The sequence below is a fragment of the Diabrotica virgifera genome, chromosome 6, assembly GCF_917563875.1.
Source record: "Diabrotica virgifera virgifera chromosome 6, PGI_DIABVI_V3a".
NCBI classification, from domain to species: Eukaryota; Metazoa; Arthropoda; class Insecta; order Coleoptera; family Chrysomelidae; genus Diabrotica; species Diabrotica virgifera.
Genome location: NC_065448.1, coordinates 100,252,640 through 100,276,513, shown reverse-complemented (window position 1 = coordinate 100,276,513; position 23,874 = coordinate 100,252,640). Strand labels below are relative to the sequence as shown.

The window sequence follows — 23,874 nt, the reverse complement described above, 5'->3', positions numbered from 1 at the left end:
TGCAATAAAGAAGCAGAGACAATAGCCCGAGGAATTTTTGATCATTTTATACCAACATACGGACTCATGAAGCAAATAAGAACAGACCAAGGCAGAGAGTATAAGAATGAAGTAATGCAGGAACTAACAAAGCTACTTAAAATAAAGCACAACTTCTCAACGGCATACCATCCACAGTCCATTGGAAGTTGCGAAAAACTGCACAGAACATTAAACGAGTATGTAAGAGCATTCATAGACGAAGACAGAGAAAATTGGGACGTGTGTTGCAGAATGTTCACATACTGCTACAATACAACCCCTAACGCGTATCATGGTTACACACCGTTTGAACTGTTATATGGAAGGAAGGTTAACCTACCAGAAGACCTTACACAGGAGATTCAACCATGTTACAACATAGATGCTTACTACAATGAGTTACGCTACAAATTACAAAGAGCACACGAGAGAGCTAGAACCTTCTTACTAAAGCACGAAAAAGAGCGACAAGAAAATAACAAGCTCAAAGCAACACCACAACACTTTAAAATAGGAGACCTAGTCCTGGTAAAAAGGGAAGAGAATGGTAAGATCAAAACAGAAAACAATAAAATCAAGGAAATACATAAGAATAGATTATATGCTTACAATCCGAGAACACAGTGAGTGACAAGTGAAACGGGAACAATGTTGATAACGAACATTTTTATTTTTTTTGTATTTAATTATTAGTTATAGGAAATAAAAACTTAACGTGTATTTATTAAAACGCAGTAGGCAGTTGGTGGTATTATCAGAAAATTTTCTTCCTTTTCCGTAGTCATACAATTTTTGGAGGGAAAGGGAAGATGTATTGGGATACACTGCATCTCAGTAATCATCTTATTAAGACAAATTCTTTTAATAATTAAATGTCTTTGGTAAAACAAATACGTTTGTTTATAATAAATACGATTGACCTATATTACCACATCAATATGTCGATTTTCGATACAAGGTCAGTTTGAAATAACAATTAGTATTCGTTTTTTATAATCTAGTCGATTCAGCACTTTTACTAAACACTCTCACTTTTATTTATACCAAATAGTAAACAGAGGAATCCACTTTGAGTTCTACTTTCATGGCGAAAAGATTAGTCATTGGTATTTGAGATCCCAACGAGTAAACATCACAGTTACTAAATAATATACCACCAGCTCTTTACCGTAGTTACTTCAACGTACCAATAAATGAATCTACAGTGAGTATTGTTACTTCATCAACCCTTATGGTAGGGGGTAACCACCCCTCAATTATCTGAGATGGTTCAGATAAACAGGAACCATCATAAGTCTAATATTTAGTGTTAAGTGCCTTCTAGTAAATATGTATTTCATCTCGATATAACTTGATTGACTTTGCTTTCTCAATTTTGATTTGATCTCTGCTCTCTTGTCATGTTGATTGTGGAGTGGACAGTTGCAGTCTATGAGTATGGTCAGGACCAGCGATAATGGGCCTGCAAGGGATGCACTGCAGGCGGGCGCCAAGATGAGCTTTTTTTTCTGCTGCTGCTATACAAAATACTAATTTAAAAAACCGAAGGGCTCCTATGCTAGTGTTGCAGGCGGGCGTCTTATACCCTAGCGCTGGTACTGGATATGGTAAACAAATATACAGAGAGAGTCTGTAATTTGGAATAAATTCAATATCTCAAATACTAATTGTTTTTTTGAAAAATGCTCAGACCCGTCGATTAGCATTTAAAATTGTCCTCTTTGACATACAATAATAATGTATACAGGGTGTCCCAATTGAGAGATATGACGTCATCGTTGATTTTCTTAAATGGCAATATTGCCATTTTGATAGCTATTTTGATAGGGCGTGTAAAGATATACATGACTGCTAAATATAAAATTTTTATTTTTTACCATTTACAAGATTATAAAAAATAACAAAGTTATGTCTGTAATTTGGAATAAATTCAATAATTCAAATATTAATTGTTTTTTTGAAAAATGGTCAGACCCGTCGATTAGTATTTCAAATCGTCATTTTTGACATACAATAATAATGTATACAGGGTGCCCCAATTTAGAGATATGACGTCATCATTGATTTTCTTAAATGGCAACACTCTCATTTTGATAGCTATTTTGATAGGGTGTGTAAACTTATATATAACTGCAAAATTTAAAATTTTTATTCCCTACCATTTACAAGATAATAAAAAATAACAAAGTTATGAAAAACAAGTAATCAAACAATAAATGAATTATTTAATTATTTCAATTAAGCAAATGCTCATAATGTTGCCCTTATTTATTGTCAAATAGTCAATGGGCAACATTATGAGCATTTGCTTAATTGAAATAATTAAATTCAATTATTATTCGATTACATACTTGTTTTTCATAACTTTGTTATTTTTTATTATCTTGTAAATGGTAGGGAATAAAAATTTGAAATTTTGCAGTTATGTATAACTTTACGCACCCTATTAAAATAGCTATCAAGATGACAGTGTTGCTATTTAAGAAAATCAACGATGACGTCATATATCTAAATTGGGACTCCCTGTATACATTATTATTGTATGCCAAAAATGACAATTTAAAATACTAATCGACGGGTCTGAGCATTTTTCAAAAAAACAATTAATATTTTGAATTATTGAATTTATTCGAAATTACAGACATAACTTTGTTATTTTTTATTATCTTGTAAATGGTAGAGAATAAAAATTTTATATTTTGCAGTTATGTATAACTTAACACACCCTATCAAAATAGCTATCAAAATGACAGTGTTGCCATTTAAGAAAATCAACTATGACGTCATATCTCTAAATTGGGACACCCTGTATACATTATTATTGTATGTCAAAAAGAACAATTTGAAATACTAATCGACGGGTCTGAGCATTTTTCAAAAAAATCATTAGTATTTGAGATATTGAATTTATTCCAAATTACAGACTCTCTCTGTATAGACAAACAAGATAATAAAACAAGAAAAACAGCTTGTAATTATAATAATTGTTGAAGTAAAAATTATTAAAAAATCAAGTGAAGCATCAAAAGAGTTAGGTATACAAATTTTGGAAGTAATAAAGAGTGCTTCCCTTTGGGAGATACTTATAGCAAAAAAATAAAAGATATGCAAAACATTTACAAGACAAACAATAATGGACATGACAATAATAAAAAATGCGAATCAAAAAGAACAAAATAATACTAAGCCCAAGAGCAGAAGAGGTAAAAGGATTAATAAAATACTAAATAATGATAAACACACAGAACAAGGAGAAATATTTTACTAGTAAGTAGTTAAGTACAGGGTGTCTGCGTAACTTGGAACCATATGGGAAACTTTTTTAATATCAATTTTACGAAAAAAAGTCATTCTTTATAAAATGCTCTGCATAGTCTAAAACCTAAGATGCAATCATCAGATATCAAATTTTGTCAACATGTTCTACACAAATACAATACTCTAGGTCTGAGAATAACCGTATTTAAAGTAATATTATGTAAAATTACCGTCATAGATATTATATTTTTCTTAACTATTGTTTGTTTTTAAACCAAGAGTAAACTAAAAAGACAGATTCACACCCAAGAAAGTCACTAGAAATCACCAAATACCTACATCTTCTTTTTTGATTGATCATATCGGCCTTCGACGGTAATCCACACATATTATATTATACTAATATGTCGCTAATGAGTTCTAAAAACAACTGTTTTTATATAATAAGAGTAGAATAAACACAAAAGAAGTAGAAGAATAAACACAAAAAATCGCTGATATAAATTTCATAAATATCATTAGTGTCAAAATTTCATAACATTGGAATAAACTTGCCTGAGGTTGGACCACTTACAAACAAGCATTACAGCACGGTAAATTTTAATTACTCCTCTTGGTTTAAATACAGACCATTAGACAAGTTGAAAACGGCGGGTTCGTTGGAAAAAATATTCCCATGAGATTTTTTTTGCATAATTATATGGGTCTAGGACATTTCGCCGTCGCCGTTTCGCCGTCGAGCCTTTTCGCCGTCGCCATTACTTGTATATAAGTTTTGAATGGTTTTCGAACGATTATATTTCGAAGACTTTTGCATAATGAAGTTTTTTATTTTTGATACAGTAAAAACAATTGAAATTGAAATCCCTTTTCTCAATATTGTTTATTTCCGGGAATCTGATAATAGTCATATTGTTAATACTGTATATATTTTATTTTTCAGACGAAAACAATGTATAGTTGAATACGAAAATATAACTTGGTTTAACTACCAACATCAGCATTTTATTTCCACTGACATTTAGTATAAAAAAAAGTTAGTATGTTATCACGTTCTTGTAAACTTAACCAATGCCGGTATGGCGACGGCGAAACGGCCGACGGCGAACTGGCTCGACGGCGAAGTGGCTCGACGGCGAAACGGCGAAACGGCGACGGCGAAATGGCGACGGCGAAACGGCGACGGCGAAAGGTCCCAGTCCGTAATTATATTCGTGAGACATCCCAGAATAAGGTTCAAGAAGTCACCCACGTGAAAAGTGTTCCAAATTTTTTTTTTCAATTTTTTTTAATCAAATTGCAAAAATCAATATTTTCGGCCCGAACACATTTTTTTAAGGTTTTTTGGACAATTCTGGACAAAAAAGGTTTCTTATAATGTTTCTCTAAAGTGCTCGTTTTCGAGTTATAAGCAATTTAAAATTGAAAAAAACGAAAAATGGCGATGTTTAAGGCTTAATAACTCGGTTAAAAATTATTATTATGAAATTCAGAAAGTGACCAAATCAAAGATTAAAGACTCCACTACATGATCCTGAAGAAATTTGTGTGATTAATTTATTACTAAGCTGTTACTTTTAATTATTAATAATGAGCCGTAAGATCGTATTGACGCGGCTGTAAATGTGAGTGCGAGTACGATGACTGCCGGAATGGCATCTCTCTCGCACTCATCACTGCCGGCCACCTAAGGCCGATGTCAGATTATGCGTTTTTACCGGATGCGTTTCCACCGCATCCAGTCAAAACGCATAGTGTGACAGGCCGGTCCGGTTGCGTTGAAAACGGATGCGTTTTGAGAGATCGGTACGCGCTTACAACTGCACCAGACTAAACGTCGGTCCGGTTGCTTTGGAAACGGATGCGTCTCCACCGCATCCGGTCAAAACGCATAATGTGACATCGCACTAATACGTGCATGGCGCTCATTATTTTTACTTAAAAATAACAGCTTAGTGATAAAATAATGACAAAAATTTCTTCAGGATTTTGTAGGGCGGGCTTTAAACTTTTATTTGATCACTTTCTGACTTTCATAATAATAACTTTTAACCGAGGTATTAAGCCTTAAAAATCGCCATTTTTCGTTTTTTTCAATTTTAAATTTCATATAACTCGAAAACGAGCAACTTTAGAGAAGAATTATAAGAGACCTTTTTTGTCCAGATTGGCCCAAAAAACCTAAAATGTGTCCGGGCCAAAAATATTGATTTTTTACAATTTGATTAAAAAAAATTGAAAAAAAATTTGGACCACTTTTCACGTGGGCGACTTCTTGAACCTTATTCTGGGATGTCTCACGAATATGATTATGCAAAAAAATCTCATGGGAATATTTTTTCCAACGAACCCGCCGGTTTCGGCTTGTCCACATAGTGAGTATGAATAAAAATATTTCAATTATTCAACTAATATCTATATTTTTCCCGGGCAATTATCTGTTTTTTAATCAATTATTTAGAACAAAAATATTTGAGACTAGTAGTTTTTAGTTGGATCTATAAAAGTTATAAATTTGCTGATTGAAATTTATATCTATGTAGGGAATAAGTTCTTAGCCTCTCCGTCCAATGACGTAGCTATCGCAAGAGAAATCTTCTTCTTCTTGTGCTATCTTCTAACGAAGGTTGGCGATCACTGCTTTAAACGCTTCTCTATCTTTTGCAACGTGAAATATCTGTTCAACACTGAGGTTAGTCCAATCTCTGATATTCCTCAGCCAAGATTTTTTCTTTCTTCCCAACCCATTTTTTTCCTCTACTCTTTCTTGCATGATGACATGCAGTAGAGAGTATTTATCGTTTCAAAGTATGTGGTCTAGATACGATATTAAAGAAATCTACTATCCTGTAATACATTCTTGCTATAGACGGCCTATGTCAAAATCTCAGCCGAATCGCACTCGTAGTTTTGTTTCGATCGGGTGAGGGAACGGGCGTGTCTATCGATTTTTTGAAATATGAAAAAGAGCAATATCAGTCGGTGATTCGATTCTTGTTTTTGGAAGGGAAATAACCGCATGAATACTGTGTACGGTGGCTCTTCCCCATCGATGGCAACCGTCAAAAATTGGTTTAACGAGTTTCAACGTAGTCACATATCAGGTTTTTAAGCCATGCCCAGGTGCCCCGAAAACGGCTACCACAGAGGATAACGTGAAAAAAATCCACGATCTCGTATTAATAGACCATAGACTGAAGGTGCGCGAGATAGCTGAGACCGAAGGCATCTCAAAAGATCTTCTTAAGGTTCCATCTTCTATCGCCCTAATAACACAAAATATTCCAGGAATGTTCCTAGAAGGTACACACAGGACATTGAAAACATTCCTGGAATGTCCCCAAAAGCACGCGAATGTCCCAGGAAAGTGCTGTGTCAGCATTTTAAACATTCCTTGAATGTCTTGTTGGAACATTCCATGAATGTCTACGAATGTTCTTTGGACATTCACAGTATATTTTTTAGACTGAATGTCTTGTTGGAACATTCCATGAATGTCCACGAATGTTCGTAGGACATTCACAGTATATTTGTTAGACATTCTCTGAAATATATCGTCAGTGATGTGACAATACCTCCTATATGTTTTTTCATGAGTTTTGCAGGAGATGAAAAACATTTTTTAAGGCCACCTCCTGTTTTCATACGTAAGTTTTGACTTGTTTTGTAGTAAATAGATAGTTGAATTTACTACAAAACAAGTCAAAAAATATATGAAAACAGGAGGTGGCCCAAACAAATATTTAGTCTCTCTTACAAATCTCATGAAAAAACAGATAGGAGGTATTGTCACATCACTGACGATATGTGGCCATACCAAATAATGCATCCTTGATAATTATCAACATTTTTATTGCACAAAATCTTTTCATACTTTTTTTTTAATGTAATTTACTGATATTCCTATAAAAAAATGTGTCACATTTGCTTTGTAAACCTTTCTTTTGCCTTTCGTAGCCACATATTCCGTTTCCTTCCTGGTTTTTTGTAGAACACTTCTCTCAGCTGATTCTAAAAAAAATTAAAATAAATGGTAATTTTTCTATCCTTTACAATTAACAATCAGAAGAAATATTATTTACAGGTAATAATATGAATAAATAATAATAAAATAAATATTACATAATATTTAAATAAATAATAAATAATATTTTGTATTTTGACAATGACGTCCGATGTGGAAGTAGAAACCTTAATAAAATTATTGTTTTCAAGTAAATTGTGGCTTATTTCCCAATTAGAATAGTTGATTACAAAAATGCCACAAAGAAATAGCTTTTTCACAAACAAATAAGTATTTATTTTATTATATTTTATTGTTTTTATTATTTACTTTAACGTAAGATTATAACTTAATTCTTGTTTTCTATTTCTGATGTTTTTATTTATTTACATTGAATATTAATCAAACCATTAAACAATGTCAACTTAGATATCTGGTGTAGATAATGAAGTGCAACGGTATCAATATTGTACGGACTGTATTATTAATTAGGTTAAGCTTATTACCTGTGTGACATAAGCTATTGGAACAGCACAGTCTCTCAATGAACAGATGAAAGTGAAGTTCTGTCAATATCTTTTTCTAAAAAATGTTTTGAACATACTCCTCTATTAACAAATCTGATCTATACTTCACGGCTTCTTCGCAGGATCTTCTGGAAAGCTAAAAATACAAATATATGCATTACTAAGCATTATTAACGAATTTATGTTTTAAATAAAGAATATGATTAATGAACTCAAAAATATTATAAAACAGCTTAGAAATTGTTTATTAATATAGTCGGTTCGCTAAACTCAGACACAACTGGCTAGTGATTTTAGTAGGTAATTTTTTTGTTTTTGGCCAATTTTGCCAAAATTGGCAAAATAGGGCTTTTCATCAATTGTCATTTGTTTGCAGCTCCTGTCATATGTTGTATAATCTGTGTATAATATTAATATACAGGGATTATACGACATATGATAGATGCTCGAAACAAATAACTGTTAATGAAAAGCCCTATTACTAACTATTTAGTAATTATTTTTTTTTGGTAAAATTTGCAAAATTATTTACTAAAATCACTAGCCAGTTGTGTCTGAGACTCAGTGGTACTGGGACTCTGAGTTTAGCGGACCGACAATATCTTTATATTCTGTGTATTCATTATAATTATGTAGTTGGTACTATTATAGTGTGTGGTCTACTCTCGTGTTTATAAACTATAAACGCATACATTAGCAAAAACGCCAAAAAAAAATTATTATTTTAATTTTACAAATAATCCTTTTGTTATTATCTCTATTTACTATTTTGTTATTATATTATCTCTATTTACTATTTTAGTTAGGAATAAGCGAAGTTTCTGGCTTATTCGCAATTAAAATAATAAATGGATATGACCAATTATTAACTTACAAAATAATAATTCTTCTGATTTATGCATGTTATTTACTTTGTTATATCTACGTTACTTAAAAGATTTTTTATGAATAGTATTAGGGTATTAGTATTAATTATTTTCTGAAATAGGGGTTATTCCTTTGTTTATATATTTGCATACTAACCTAGTATGAAACGTTATTCCTGCAGAATACATTGCTTCTGCTACTGCAACTTCGTTGAGAACAGGACACCATTTTATCAATTTTATGCACTATACAAGCACAAATACAAAACGAAACAAACAACAAAAAACATACACGTTTCGTTTACCAAACATTACCAAAACGAAAACAATCCATCGATCACGCACGGCAAGATGGCCGTAGCGAAGCGCCGAAGTGAGGTCGTTCGTTGTGGTCGTTGTCGTTGTCGTTGGTCGTTTTTAGTCACGTGATGCCCTCTCTAAGCGCCGTTCACAAATTCTGACAAATACACACGCGGCGAATTTGAAAATGAACGCAATTAAGAATAATTATAAATGCCTCTCTTCGTTTTTGCACAAGTTTCTGTTATAAGTATGTAATGTTATATCTGTTACAAGTATTTATTATTTGGCAGCTTAAAATATAGGAACATTGGTAGTATGTTAACAGAATGTCTTATGGTAACATTCCAGGAATAATTTAATCAGATGTTCACCGAATGTTCCCTGAATGGCCAGGACATTCAAATATTGATAGAACTTTGGTAGTGCATTCCTGGAATGTTTTGTTTTGTTAGGGCGAAGGTTGGACAACACAACATGGCAATTATTTTACTTAAAGCAGCTCTAAATAGGTGGTTAGGGCTCAGAGTAAACCATTCCCTTAGATTTCGTAATCAGGAAGTCTTCTTCCTACATCTCTTTTACCTTTTATTTTGCTCTCTATAATCAAACTTAGCAGACTATAAGGAGGGCCGCTTACTATATGACCGAAATATTCAAGATTTTGCCTCTTAATTGTCTGTATAATTTCTTCCCTCTTATTAACCCTATCAAGGACTTCAATATTGCTAATTTCGTCTATCCATGATATTCGTAGCATTCTTCGATATCACCAACGCTCAAAACCTTCCAATTCCTTAATCTCTAATTGCTTCAATGTCCAGGCCTCAGACCCGTAGAGCGAAGTTGTGAAAACGTAGCAGCGCAATAACCTTATCCTTAGATCCATTCTTGAGTCTCTACTACATAATACACTGCGCGTCAGAGAAAACGGCCACCCCACAAAATGGGTCATTTTTGATGTCTCGAATTTCCTAATCCTGTTGCCCGATGTAAGTTTTTTTTTATGTTATAGGCTCATTTTTAACAATATCGCTGTAATAATATGGTTGCTATACAGGTAAATTGTCATTGTATACCGGTTGTACCAATCAAACTGTGTTTTTTTCTCAAAGTTCACCACACCCTGTGGAATATTCTGTTAAAAAATACTAAAATTAAAACCCAACTGTAGCCTCACGTTTTCGTAACATTCTGTTTTTTTTATTCATTCGCTTATGTTGGATAATAAAAAAGTTAGGTACTTTAATGGGATGGGTACGTATTTTCGGCTGCAATGCTATTCAAATGGGGATTCGTTTTTTTTTCGAATCCTGAGAAAACTAATAAGTATTTTTGAAAAATTTAAACGCAGAATGAAATAGTACGTTATTAGCGAGGGCCGAAAGTCCCTGAAAGCTAAGAGAAAATTTAGTGTGATTTTTTTAATTTCAAATATCTTATTAAAAATAAACTTTTTATTTATTCTACGGGACTTTCGGCCCTCGGTAATAATTTAGTCTTTCATTCTGCGTTTAAATTTTTCAAAAATATTTATTGGTTTTTTCAGGATTCGAAAAAATGAACACAATGTCCGTGGTAATATTTTCCAAATCTATCTTTGTCTTACAACGCACTCAGTCGAATAGAATATTGTCAGTCAGACAGTGACAATCAGTGACAATTTTAAATATTTGACATGGCATCGGGAATATTTTGAGTTGTTGATTAAATAATATTGATATATAGTGTATTTGATAAATAATTGATTTAAGACGTGAACTTAATAAAAAGTTATTTATTGTGTATTATTTGTAGAAGATGCAAGCAGAGAATACATCAGATACATTTATTAACTGAATTAATAATTTGCAATTATACAAATAACAGTTATCCAAGAACATTCAAAAGCCATCTCTTTAAGTTAATCATGACATTGTCAAGTAGAATGACATTCTAGTGTGAATGTTACTACACGTAATTTGCCGTGTAAAGACAGAAAAAGTAGGGATAGCCGTAAAATATTTGCGAATTATGTACCGATGGCCTTAACAACTATTAGCCATGTTCTTCATCAATACAAGGTGTTTCTAAATAAGTACGACAGACTTTGGGGTAATTCTGCATTAAAAAATGATGACCGTTACCTTTATAAACATGTCCGCAAATGCTTCGTTTCCGAGATACGGGATGTTGAATTTTTTCTGACAAACTGGCGATATATTAATTACTCTAAAACCGGTTGAGATATGCAAATGAAATTTGGTAAGTTTTAAGAGGTAGTTATTGCGCATTTTTTGACGTACAATTAAGAATTTTATATTCACCATTGGCGTGCATACGGCTCATATTAACGCCAATGGTGAATATGAAATTTTAATTGTATGTCAAAAAATGCGCAATAACTACCTCTTAAAACGTACCAAATTTCATTTGCATATCTCAATCGGTTTTAGAGTAATAAATAAATCGTCAGTTTGCAAGAAAAAATTCAACATTCCGTATCTCAGAAACGAAGAATTTGCGGACATATGTTTATAAACCAAACAGTCATTATATTTTCATGCAGAATTATCCCTTAAAATTTGTCGCACTTATTTAGAAACACCCTGTATTGATGAACGACATGGCTAGTTGTTAAAGTACCTAACTTTTTATTTTCCAACATAAGTGAATGAATAAAAAACGGAATATTAAGAAAACCTGAGGCTACAGTTGGGTTTTAATTTCAGTATTTTATAAATGCTAGAATATTCCACAGGGTGTGGTGAACTTTGAGAAAAAAAAAACACAGTTTGATTGGTACACCCAGTATACAATGACAAATTTCCTGTCTAGAAACAATATTATTACAGCAATATTGCTAAAGAATAAGGTTATAACATATTAAAAAAATCACATAAATCGGATAACAGGTTTAAGAAATTCGAGACATCAAAAATTACCCATTTTGTGGGGTGCTCGTTTTCTCTGACGCGCAGTGTAGTTTATCAAAAGATCACGTGGATCATATCCTGCATGAAATTTTTTGGCATGAGAAAGCTGTCGGCGTGATTGGTGCCGAGTTTGCTCACTCAGAACAACAAGCCCAACCATAAGACCACCTCAGAGCAGTGTTTGAGTTTGTTTAAATGTAATCCGAAGGAGTTTTTACGTTGTTTCATAGCCTCAAACGAAACATAAATCTATTGGTACACACCAGAGACCAAGGAACGGTCGAAACAGTAGATCTCATCCCGCGGGTGTGCCCCGAAGACGGCGAAAACTTCTGTGATTCAAAGGGCTTTACTATGCCGATTATTGATTTTTTTTGCAGAATTTGCAGCAAATTGGGGTACCAAAAGTGTTCTTCCACAATAACAATGTACCGGCTCATACCTTCCCCTTCGCCATGACCTAATTGGGCAACGAACAGTTGTCCCATCTACTGTATTCTTCAGATTTTACCCTGTATGACTTCTTTTTGTTTCCAAACTTGAAAACTCACTCGCTGGACAGAAAGTCGAATGAAGAGTTCATCGCCGTCATGGAAGCCTACTTTGCAGACCTCGAGAAAACCTATTTTTCAGACGGGTTAAAAGGAAACTGTTCAGAAATCAATCGTCGCTTTTCGAAATTTTCGTTTTTCTTGGAGGCTAAGTACTTATTGGACCGCCGTAGTAGTTACCACTTGACAAATTGTTGGAAGGGATAAATTTAACCTAGTGGTAATAGAGTTGCTTGTTGTCCATCAGTCATATACTATATCCGTATATACTATATTATTTATCTATTTCCCTCAGTCCTATAGTGCCATCTGTAAACAAAATGCTGCATCAGAAGATAAGCTTACTATTGCTGAAGATACTCGAGTTTTTTTGTTTGCAATAAAATTATCATTTCTATTTATGGGAAATTTGTACTTTAGTAACTATAGTTGGATACTCACGACATGTCTAATATTTATTTTTTTTATATAAATAGGTAAAAACTTCTACGCATGAAATTAAATTACATTCACTAGATTTGGAGCTGAATTCAATAACTTTAAAACATGAAGGGGAACAATATACACCTATCGATACAAAATTACACACTGAGAAAGAAATGGCTGTGTTTAAATTTAAGTCTTCCCTTACTCCGGGAAATTATACTTTGGATATTGCATTTAGTGGAAAATTGGAAGATAACATGAAAGGATTTTATAGGTATAACTTTATTTAATTTTCTAATGTGTATTTTAACTAGATATTACTATTTACTATAAGTCATGTATACAATATATCTGCCATCCAACATTATTTACTTTTTAGTATGCGCTAGGCAGTAAACATGAAGCAACCGTCATATGGACGTATTTTTTAAAGGTTTGTCTAATACGTCATTTGGCCGAAATTTGACGTACCACAACGAAATTTCTGACGTTATATCGATGGCCCTAATACTGATATCCTTTGTGACGTTTACCTAATGTATTTTTTTATCTTAAAAAAGGTGTAAAAACCAGAGATATGCCACCAAAAACTAAATTTCACAATTTCCAGATTAGGAATATAAAGGTTTACCTATTAATAAAGTACGGTGTAAATATTGTAAATATCAATTTGTATTTTGAGAACGATTTCGCGAACGATACAAACGATACTTTTACTTCAAATCTTGGACAGATGGGTTGAATTTTCGGCGCAAAAAATGGCCATCATATCGAAGAAGCAGATAATACCGTAGCAGATAGAAATGATTGAAATCTATTCAACCCAAACAAAAAACCACCTACCGTTGAAGAGGTTGCCCAAGCCATTAAAAACTCAAAAATAATAAATCACCAGAAACTGATCAAATTTCCAGTGAGCTCTACAAAAATGGTGGCGACTCTCTGATACAGACACTGCATAAACAAGGCTTGATATCCCCGTTACATAAAAGCTGACCAGTACCAGTGTGACAACTACAGAGGTAAACTAAAAGTCAAACAATTAGAAATTCACGTCATAGATTTAATGCCATCATAACCCACCGGTACATACTTGACAGCAAACAAATTCAACAAATTTTTTTCATATATTAGCTTTTTCGCTACCGTTAAGTTTAGCAGGAAAGCGCTGTTGCCAAATAATAAACATATCTGTATTTACTACAGCAACTATCGGCTACACTGTTTCTCTTTGTCTTTCAGAGTGTGATACAAAGATAACTATCTGTAATATAAGTATCAAAGTCATGTTTTCCTATAGAAGGTTATGTAAGATTTTTTTTTGTTTATTTTTTCATCTTCTGTATTATATGGCCTTTTGGAGCTGTACCCGTTCAGCACGCAACATTTCTTAAAATTAACTAAACCTACCATACAACAAATCTATTACGAACCTTATCGACCAATGAAGGATAGGGAAGGGAAAGTGAAATTGGTTAAAAAATAAACTGTTGTTAAAATATAAACTAAATAAATAAAACATAATTCAAAAACAATAATTTGACATTATACGGTATGTGGCAAAATAAACAGTACTGAAATTCGTATGTTTTAAATTTGTATGTGTCATGTGCCGAAACGTATTGAGTGGTTTGTGAACGTTGTTATAACGTTTGTCAATATCATGTTAATGTTAGATACTTCAGGACGGTTTTCAGTTTTGCAGAAAAATATTTTATAATGGAGTGCTATTTTCGGGCATACGGAAAAGGTCACGAAAATTGTCCAAGCTTATAATCAACAGTGGTTTCAGCAGGACAAGATAAGCTGTCACACTGCCAGAGAGTGTCTTCGAATACTGTGTGATCATTTTTGGAACTTCCACTCACCAGAACTAACGCCACCAGATGCGTACAAATGGCGAATGCTGAAAATTAAAGATTTTTTCGTGCCAGAGGCAGTGGCGGATCTAGAAATTTCCCTTGGTAGGGGAAATTTGCTTTAGGCGGGAACTTCCAATAAAAAACCAACCAAAAGACATAAAAAACATAAACTCAGATTACATAAAAGACATAAATAATAACTTATAGGTATTAAGTTCCTTTAATTGTCCTAACTAGCGTGTTTATTGGGTTGAATTTGTCTTTCTGTGGTTTCGGTTTCATGTGAGCTAATATATTTTTATGTTTGAACAATTGTTTTCCTTAATTTTGGACCTTGTTAGGGTGGACATTTCCTCATTTTCCCTCCCCGTAGATCCGCCACTGGCCAGAGGGCATCTTTAACATCTGTTTTATCGGGAACGTGCGTCGTCGTAAATGATGTTTGCAAGGCTTTATCATGTATTATAGATATATAAATAATCATAAACATTTCAATATTCATTTCAGTACTGTTTATTTTGCCGCATACTGTATTTATCCTCCAATATTATAATAATAATAATAATAATAAATGTCTTTATTAGTATTCCAAAAATTATACAACAAAACAAAAATATTAATTGGTCTGTAGGGCGAGGTTCAGCTTGTACATCATTGAAGGACAGCAATGTACAGCTGCTCTTCCACCTAACCCCCATTTCCTAATAGAAGGGCGAAAAACTATATTTTGTATATAAATATACTTACATATACTGATACTACTAGATAGTATGCAAATTAGGTACTCTAAAAATCGTAGGCTTGGCATTACTGCTCAGATAACAAATATTTAAACATTTTTTCCTTAAAACTATGTCCGGATAATGTACGAATATCATAATCAAAATTATTCAAATGACTCGCAATTGAAAAAGAAAATGAGCGTTTGAAAAAATGCGTTACGTGACGTGGTAAAGAGAGAGTGTTCCTATGTCTTAGATTAAGGTTATGGACATCAGTTCTATAAGTTATTCTATTGTATAGGTAAGGAGGTACCCCTTCCCGAAGAATCTTATGGTAGAAACATAAAGCATGAAGTTTTCTGCGGTCTTTCATGTTTAACCACTTATTTAAAGTAAAAGTATGGCTAATACTTTGATACTTTCTAATTCCAAAAATTAATCGCAAACAGGAGTTTTGTAATTTCTGTATTCTCCTAGAATCAGTCTCAGTAAGGCATGAGTTATAAAGCACATCGCAATAATTTAATTTTGATAAAATTAAAGATTCACACAACAAGGATTTGGTAGCACTGTTTAATATATTACGACTTTGGTATAGAAGCTTAAGTACCCCGTATGCTCTTTGTAAACAAAGACTAACATGGTGTGTAAATCTTAAGTCTTCATCCAACCAAACCCCCAGGTTTTTTACCTTTTTGCTAAAAATTAAGTTACCATTTTCTAAAAGCAGTTTATTTGAGTAAGTTTCTAAAAATATTTTTCGATGAGAGGATCTACCAAAAACAATAGCCTGAGTTTTGGACGCATTCAGTTTTAGGCAATGATTTTGAGAAAAAATCTGCATATTTAATAAATCATAATTTATTGCATGAACTGCTTGTTCACACTCGTCTAAATTAAATGACATATAAAGTTGTGTATCATCAGCATAGTAGTGTTGAGTGCAAGACAAAAATGCAGAAGGAAAATTTGATGTATACACAGAGAATAAAATGGGACCTAGTATCGATCCTTGAGGAACACCATTGTTAAGTTCTAAAAAAGAAGAAATTTCTTGATGAAGTTTTACAGCTTGATATCTATTTGATAGATAAGATTTCATTAACTCGACTGCTCCTTCATCTAACCCAGAGAACTGTAGAATATAGGATAATAAATCATGGTTAATTGTATCAAAGGCTTTCGAGTAATCCAAAAGAATTAGAATTGATATTTTATTTTGATCATAAGCTTTGAAGATGTCATCAGTAATGTTTACTAAAGCAGACAGACAACTATGCCCAGACCTGAAACCGGACTGTATAGAAGGAATAATTTTATTCTTATTTAAGTGAGTACTTAACTGATTTTCAATTACCTTTTCTAGAATTTTGGATAATGTTGGCAGAACACTTACACAGGTCTAAGATCATTTAAACTATTAGGAATTTTAGTTTTAGGTAATGGAATAACATGCGCACGTTTCCAGTTATTAGGAAAAACAGAATGTTTTAAACAAAAGTTGATAATATGCGTGATATACGGAAGAAGATAGGGAATACACAACTGTAATGTTAATATGTTAATACCATCATGTCCAACAGCTTTACTCTTTATCTTATTTATTATATACAAAATATCAGTTTCAGAGACTGGTTTAAAATTAAGCAATTTGTTAAAATAAGTTTTAACATTGTTTTGATAAAACATTTTTGTATCTAAGTCCTCTTTCATTTTTGGTATAACTTCAATAAAGTGTTTATTAATGTCATTTATATTCCATTTGCTACTTACATCAAAACTTTTCTCATGCTTATCGTCATTTATCAAATATTTTAAATTGCTCCACATATCTTTGGCAGATCTAACATGAATATTTTTAAAAAATGATTTTTTTTCTTTTATAGTGACTGCTGATACTAAATTACGTAATTTTTTGTAGTTATTCCAATGTGCAATATTTTTAGAAATTTTGTAACTTAAAAATGCTTTGTCCCTATCCAGCATTAAAGCTCTAATCGTATCAGTCAGCCATGGAGCATATTTCTTTGTAATCCTGTAAGTCCTAATTGGGACATGAATATCAAGCAATGTAACAATATTTTCAGACAAAAAAGTTACTTTACTATCTACATCTGTGAGGTCATAAATATTTCTCCATGGTATGGACTCCAGATCAGATTTAAATTGATTATAATTTAAGTTTTTAAAGTTACGACCAGTAATAAATTTTGTTTTATTGGTTTTAACCTCACAACTTACCTTTAACATTATCATTTCATGATCACTTATTTCAGGAATATGTTTTATTTCAACTGAAATTATTTTATCCTCACTTGATGTGATCACATAATCCAGTAGGGTGGATGTAGATTTTGTTATTCTTGTTGCTTGATTTACCAGCTGTTTTAACCCAAGACCATTTAATAAATCAATAACGAATTGTGTAGAATAATTGCTAAAGTTTAATAGATCAACATTAAAGTCACCCAAGCACAGTATATGATCTACTAAGGGCAATATTGAAGATACAACTGTTTCAAAAGAGTCGAAAAAAGTTTTATAAAATATTTCATTGGGATTATAGCACACACCGATTGCTAATGTTTCATTTTTAAACGAAAGTTTTAACCATATCTGTTCTATTTCATTTGTTGATTGTATAATGTTATAATTTATATTACTCTTTAAATAAACTCCTACACCTCCACCCGTAGTATTTCTATTTCTATCAACTCTTACAAACTGATAACCAGGAATATCAATAATATGATTAGAAACACCTCTACTTAACCAGGTCTCACTTACACCTAATACGTCCAAATCATTATCCAGAACAAGCCTTTTTACATCGTTGAAATGAGCAACTAAAGATCTGGAATTAATGTGAGCACATTTTAGATTATTCATGATTTCCTTAAATCGGATGCATATATTATATATTTAAATATCATTTCTTACAAATAGTATCAGTGGCTGCTTATAAATTATAATTAACAAAAAATCTCCCCAAATTACCTGTACTAATTGTAGTAAATAATAAATCTCTGAAATGTAAACAAGTATACGAACCTAAATAAAACAAAAAGCAAACTTTAACTGCCAGTAACAATACCTACTTAAAAATTAGCAACTAATGCCCAATGTATCAATTAAATTAGAAAAATACTATTTTAAATACAGCATAGATACAAAAATACATAAACAAATAGATAAATAGATAAACAAATCAGATTGAGATTTGTCAAGCTCCGAGCAATTGTCCCATGTAAATTTAATGTTTAATTAATTGCATTTATAAATTACTATGTCGAAAGGTCATTTTCAGATGATATAAGTTTCCTAGAACCATTTTGAAAAGCATAGATTTTACCTTGAAATGTCCAGCAATTCTTTACCCCAAAAGTTGATCGAACTTTTTTAAGTAATTCCTGACCACTGGGTGATAACATCTCACTAAACACCACACCACAGCCTTTAAGATTCTTCTTTTGATTGAACACATGTTCTTTTAACCACTTGTTTATAAATACCACAGCAATTGGTCTTGGTCTCCTATCATTGCTCCGCTTTTTTCCTAGTCGATAACAACAATCAAAACTGGTTGGTGAAATATTTATTTTTAATTTATTGCCAATTAAGTTCGCCACAACGTCAGGAAGGTCTTCTTTCTCTTTTTCACTAACGCCCATTATAACAAGAGATTTATTTCGTTTGTCTTGTTTTAAGTACTCTATATCGGATTGGTTCTGTAGCACCATTTTTTGAACTTTATTTAGCTCCTCTTTAATAGAATCTATCAATTCCAAAGCATTTTTCTCGAATTCATTGATCTGGGTAAAATGCGTACCTGGATTACTGCTGGTTATCTGCGATTTTAAATCCATTATGCCCTTTTGAAGGAATTCCTCAAGCTTCGCGACACGTGTAGCGATTGATTTGCTGTCCATTTCAGGATTGTTCCTTGTGGTCGGCATATTATTACTCACACACACGTTTGTACAGGGATTAACACTTAAAACCACTAACAGAATGCAATTAATTACAAATAAATCAAAATTCTCGGATCTCGACATAAACACGACTTACTCGTTTAGCGCCATCTACATGACAGGCGTCAGTTACTATTTACAATCTCACCAAATATAATAATGTCATATAAACTCGTCAGTAATTCTTGCCAATAAAATGCTCGCTGTAATAGGAATGCCTTGGCAAAAAATCTGATTATTCCCGATATATTTTTTCAAATTTAGAATATGGCAACAAGGGGAAATTTACGTGCATTCCTTATTGTCTGGCTTTTTCTTTTCCTTACAAAATATTAGAAAATATTATCTATGAAAGGTTAGAGATACATAGTGGGTATAATGGGAAAATATCAGACCATATTCGCTCCATAAAAATCGACAATTGACTATTCACATGAATAGATTTTAGAACATTAGAATTTAACATTCAAATCATTACCTATTCGAAGACTTTAAGGCTGCATACGACAATAATCAAGAGAATAGTATTATACCAATCAATGCCTGAGTTTGGTATACCAGAAAAACTTATTCGATTAACCAGAATGACAATGTCTAACTTAAAAGAATACAGGGAGAGAATTCTAGAACTTTTGGGATAAAGGATGGACTCAGACAGTCGTATGCCCTGGCTTGTCCCCTATTTAACATTGTCTTAGAAAAGACAGTCATAGACACACAAATTAGAGACGACGGTACTATTTTCATTAGATCGATACAAATCTTAACATACCTACGCTGATGACATTAACATAATAGGGCATAGCAAGCGATATGTTGAGCAATATTTCCTAGAATTGAAAACGGTAGCGAAACAGGTCGGTTTAATCATTAACGAAGACAAAACCAAGTATGTTGGTTACTAAGAATCCTATAGCAAATTTGAATGTGTTGACAGCTTCACATACCTTGGCTTGCCAGTGACTATTACCAACAAAACAAGCGAAGAAATTAAAAGACGAATAAGCCTTACAAATAGGACAATATATGAACTCCCAAAACAATTTCAATCGAGAAATATCCGAAAAAGAACTAAAATTATTATTTACAAAACACTGTTGAGGCTGGTCCTCACATGTGAGACAGAAACATGGACTCTAACTCAGATGGATGAAACACTTTTGGGAATATTCAAGCCTAAAATACTCCGCAAAATATTTTGAGCTATAAACGGCTAAGGGCAGTGGTACAAAAGATATAACTTCGAATTATATTAAATCTTTAATGAATCAGTCGTAACGTTCATTAAAACGAAGAAAGCGCCTACCTTTGGATCGAAAGATCCGAATGGTCATGAGTTCGAATCTCACCAGGGTCAGAAATTTTTCGTTTATTATAACAAATTAATAAATAAAAATAGTTTGTGGCCTTGTGGCCGTGTACTCACGGCAAAATATAAACAAATCATCCGTTAACCTATGTATCAACGTCGTTTAAAAGCTTGACGGATGTGTTCATTTAATGAATAATTTATTTATATTAATTAATTACATCAATAACAATATTAATTATACATTATACTAAAATACGTTATCCCAATTACATCGGCCATTTTCAAGCAACTTCACTGCCACCTATAGTCGATTGAGTTGGCGAATATTTATTTTCTATACATTTTCTGACGTTCTAAGCGTCACTAGACATAAAAATAAACATTGCAACACGTGAAGGGTTCAGGACTGTAATAGTCACTGTTTCTATGTGTCTACTAGTAGGGTGGCGGTTACTTTATACAAAAAAATAGTAAAGAATCAGGTTCTCAAAAACTAAGTTTTTAATCTAATAGCACATAAAACAACACCAAACGATGTTACTGTACATCCTACCAGATTGAAAACAATGGGAACCTTCTCTGGGAACACCTCCGAGGCTTCTACAATTTGCAAGCCATAGCGGATGCTGAGACTAAGGAAGATGAGGGAATTTTACAATTTATAATTCTCGTCCCATCTGCTCATTGTGGTAAAGTTTCAACGAGAATGGTTCCCTTCGTACTCCAATCAGAGTAAACATGTAAATCAAAAATGAATAACCAATTTCGATTTCGTTGCAACACGAAACTACAGCCGCATCATTATTCTAGTACAATCAGAGAGTGCAGCAAGCACCTCTACCGGTTTCGAAACTTATTAGTCTCTCATCAGGAGGCACTTATGTCGCTCTCTCTGACCCAACTAGGACAAATCCCGGCGTGCAGTCACGGATTGCAACGATCGAAATGGCAGGGATGCGTTAGCGGCAACTGCTAGCAAATACTAAGTTTTTAATCTAATAGCACATAAAACAACACCAAACGATGTTACTCTACATCCTACCAGATTGAAAACACTGGAAACCTTCTCTGGTAACACCTCCGAGGTTTCTATAGTTTGCAAGCCATAATGGATGCTGAGACTAAGGAAGATGAGGGAATTTTATAATTTATAATTCATCTGCTCAGCGCGGTAAAGTTCCAACGAGAATGGTTCCCTTCATACTCCAATCAGAGTAAACATGTAAATCAAAAATGAATACCCATTTTTAATTTTCTAGCAGTTGCCGCCACTTTTACTAGGACATCCCTGCCATTTCGTTCGTTGCAATTCGTGACTGCACGCCGGGGTTTGTCCTAGTTGGGTCAGAGAGATCAGCATATGCGCCTCCTGATGAGAGAATAATAAGTTTCAAAACCGGTAGAGGTGCTTGCTGCACTCTCTGATTGGACTAGAATAATGATGCGGCTGTAGTTTCGTGTTGCAACGAAATTGAAAATGGTTATTCATTTTTAATAAGATTCTCATCCCGCTATATTTCGTCTTGAAACAACCATGAATATATGACTTTTTTCATTACGGGTTTATATTTAAAAACGTTAAATGCAATTAGGCTGCTTTTTTATTATTAAAAGAAGATTACAAGAAACCAAAAATTCAAAATGTAAAATGTCGAAATACTGTTGTTAAAAAAAATTGCAAAGTAAGTTTTTCTACATCGCATCACTGGGAAGAAATGGGTTAACCATGTATATGGCAATTAAATATATGGTAATTAAAGTGATTAACTTTGGGGTGAAAATTTTGGTCGAAACTGAGGTTCTTACTTCGATCCATAAACTTCTGTGAAAGGAAATGCTTTGATCTACGGTTTGAGATTGTGACACACTCTTGGACTGGTAGTGAAGCTTTGTGAATTATACTCAATAATATTGATGTAGATTTATATTTTAGAAGTAAACATGTAGATGAAAAAGGAGCCGAGTTTTATTCTGCTGTTTCCCACTTCGCTCCAACAGATGCAAGGCGCTCTTTTCCTTGTTGGGATGAGCCAGCTATTAAGGCTACATTTGATGTCAGCTTGACCGTACCAAAACATCTCCTGGCACTTTCTAATATGTCTATTTTAACTTCAAAGAATAAAGGAGAGTTAATTAAGTAAGTAATAATTTATTAAAATATACATTCATATATTTCTTATGAGTAATGAAATAATTAAAGAGTGCGGTGATACCATTCTTCACTATGTATACAGGCGTGTCCCCGAAAATAGTGCGTTCCTTAAAGGTATAGGTAGAAGGCACAATGAAGAGCAAAAAAGTCTTATAATATTTTTTGTAAATTCAGTCGTTTGACCAAAAAACGAAAATATAAAATTTTGGTATGCAAACTGAAGTCTGACAACAACGTGTAATTCAACGATAGTCACAGTAGTAGGTTTTTAGGTCAGTAGTTGTATCTGGTAGGTGGTAGGTAAAATAATGTAAATATCAACCAAACCTTCTGCAGGGGTCTAGTGTTTACATTTTTCACACTGTCCGTGGTCGTCCCCTCACATCAAACAAACCAAGAATTTGGTTTGTTTGATGTTATTGAAATTGAATATTTTACATAATTGGTTATCCAGTTTTATTCTGTACCAAAAGAACGGGTATTTCTTATTTCTTAACAAGTAGGTATTTTGGGTATTAAACAAATATTATATCCATTACTTTGTAAAGGATACAGATTGGGTAAAGTGTGCAATATTTTATGAATTACCCAGAACACTAAATGGAGAGGCCTATAAATGTCTTGTAAACTGTTTTGCCGGTACTTCTTGAAATTACTTTGCAAAGACGACGTGAAATGTGGTTTCGTCACGACGGAGCCCCAGAGCTGTGAAAAATCTTCTGGATACCACGTTTAAGGGGCTATCCTAGTGTAAAAGTACGAAATTCATATACTTTTTTTTTGGAATTTCTGAAATAAATAATACTGGACCAATTGTTTTGAAAATTTGAATGAGCAGTTATTATAAAAAGAAGTACATACATGTAAAACAATTTTCATAAAAAAATATTGAAAATTAAACGAGTTATGCGCCATCTACTAGCACCGTGAAATTAAAAATATGGCTCCACTGCTGCTGTGATTGGGACTAATAGAGATCCTGAAACAA

At 33.0% G+C, this 23,874-nt stretch overlaps 1 protein-coding gene across 3 annotated transcripts in view; it reads left to right on the top strand.

Moving 5' to 3' along the window:
* Window positions 1-23,874, top strand: part of LOC126886651 (puromycin-sensitive aminopeptidase-like) — a 101,671-nt gene that overhangs the window by 13,862 nt on the left and 63,935 nt on the right. For all 3 annotated transcript variants that reach the window (XM_050653646.1, XM_050653644.1, XM_050653645.1), the window contains 2 exons: window positions 12,918-13,141; window positions 22,668-22,871. In XM_050653646.1, coding sequence (XP_050509603.1) covers window positions 12,918-13,141; window positions 22,668-22,871 — 428 coding nt within the window. The remainder of the gene's footprint in view (window positions 1-12,917; window positions 13,142-22,667; window positions 22,872-23,874) is intronic.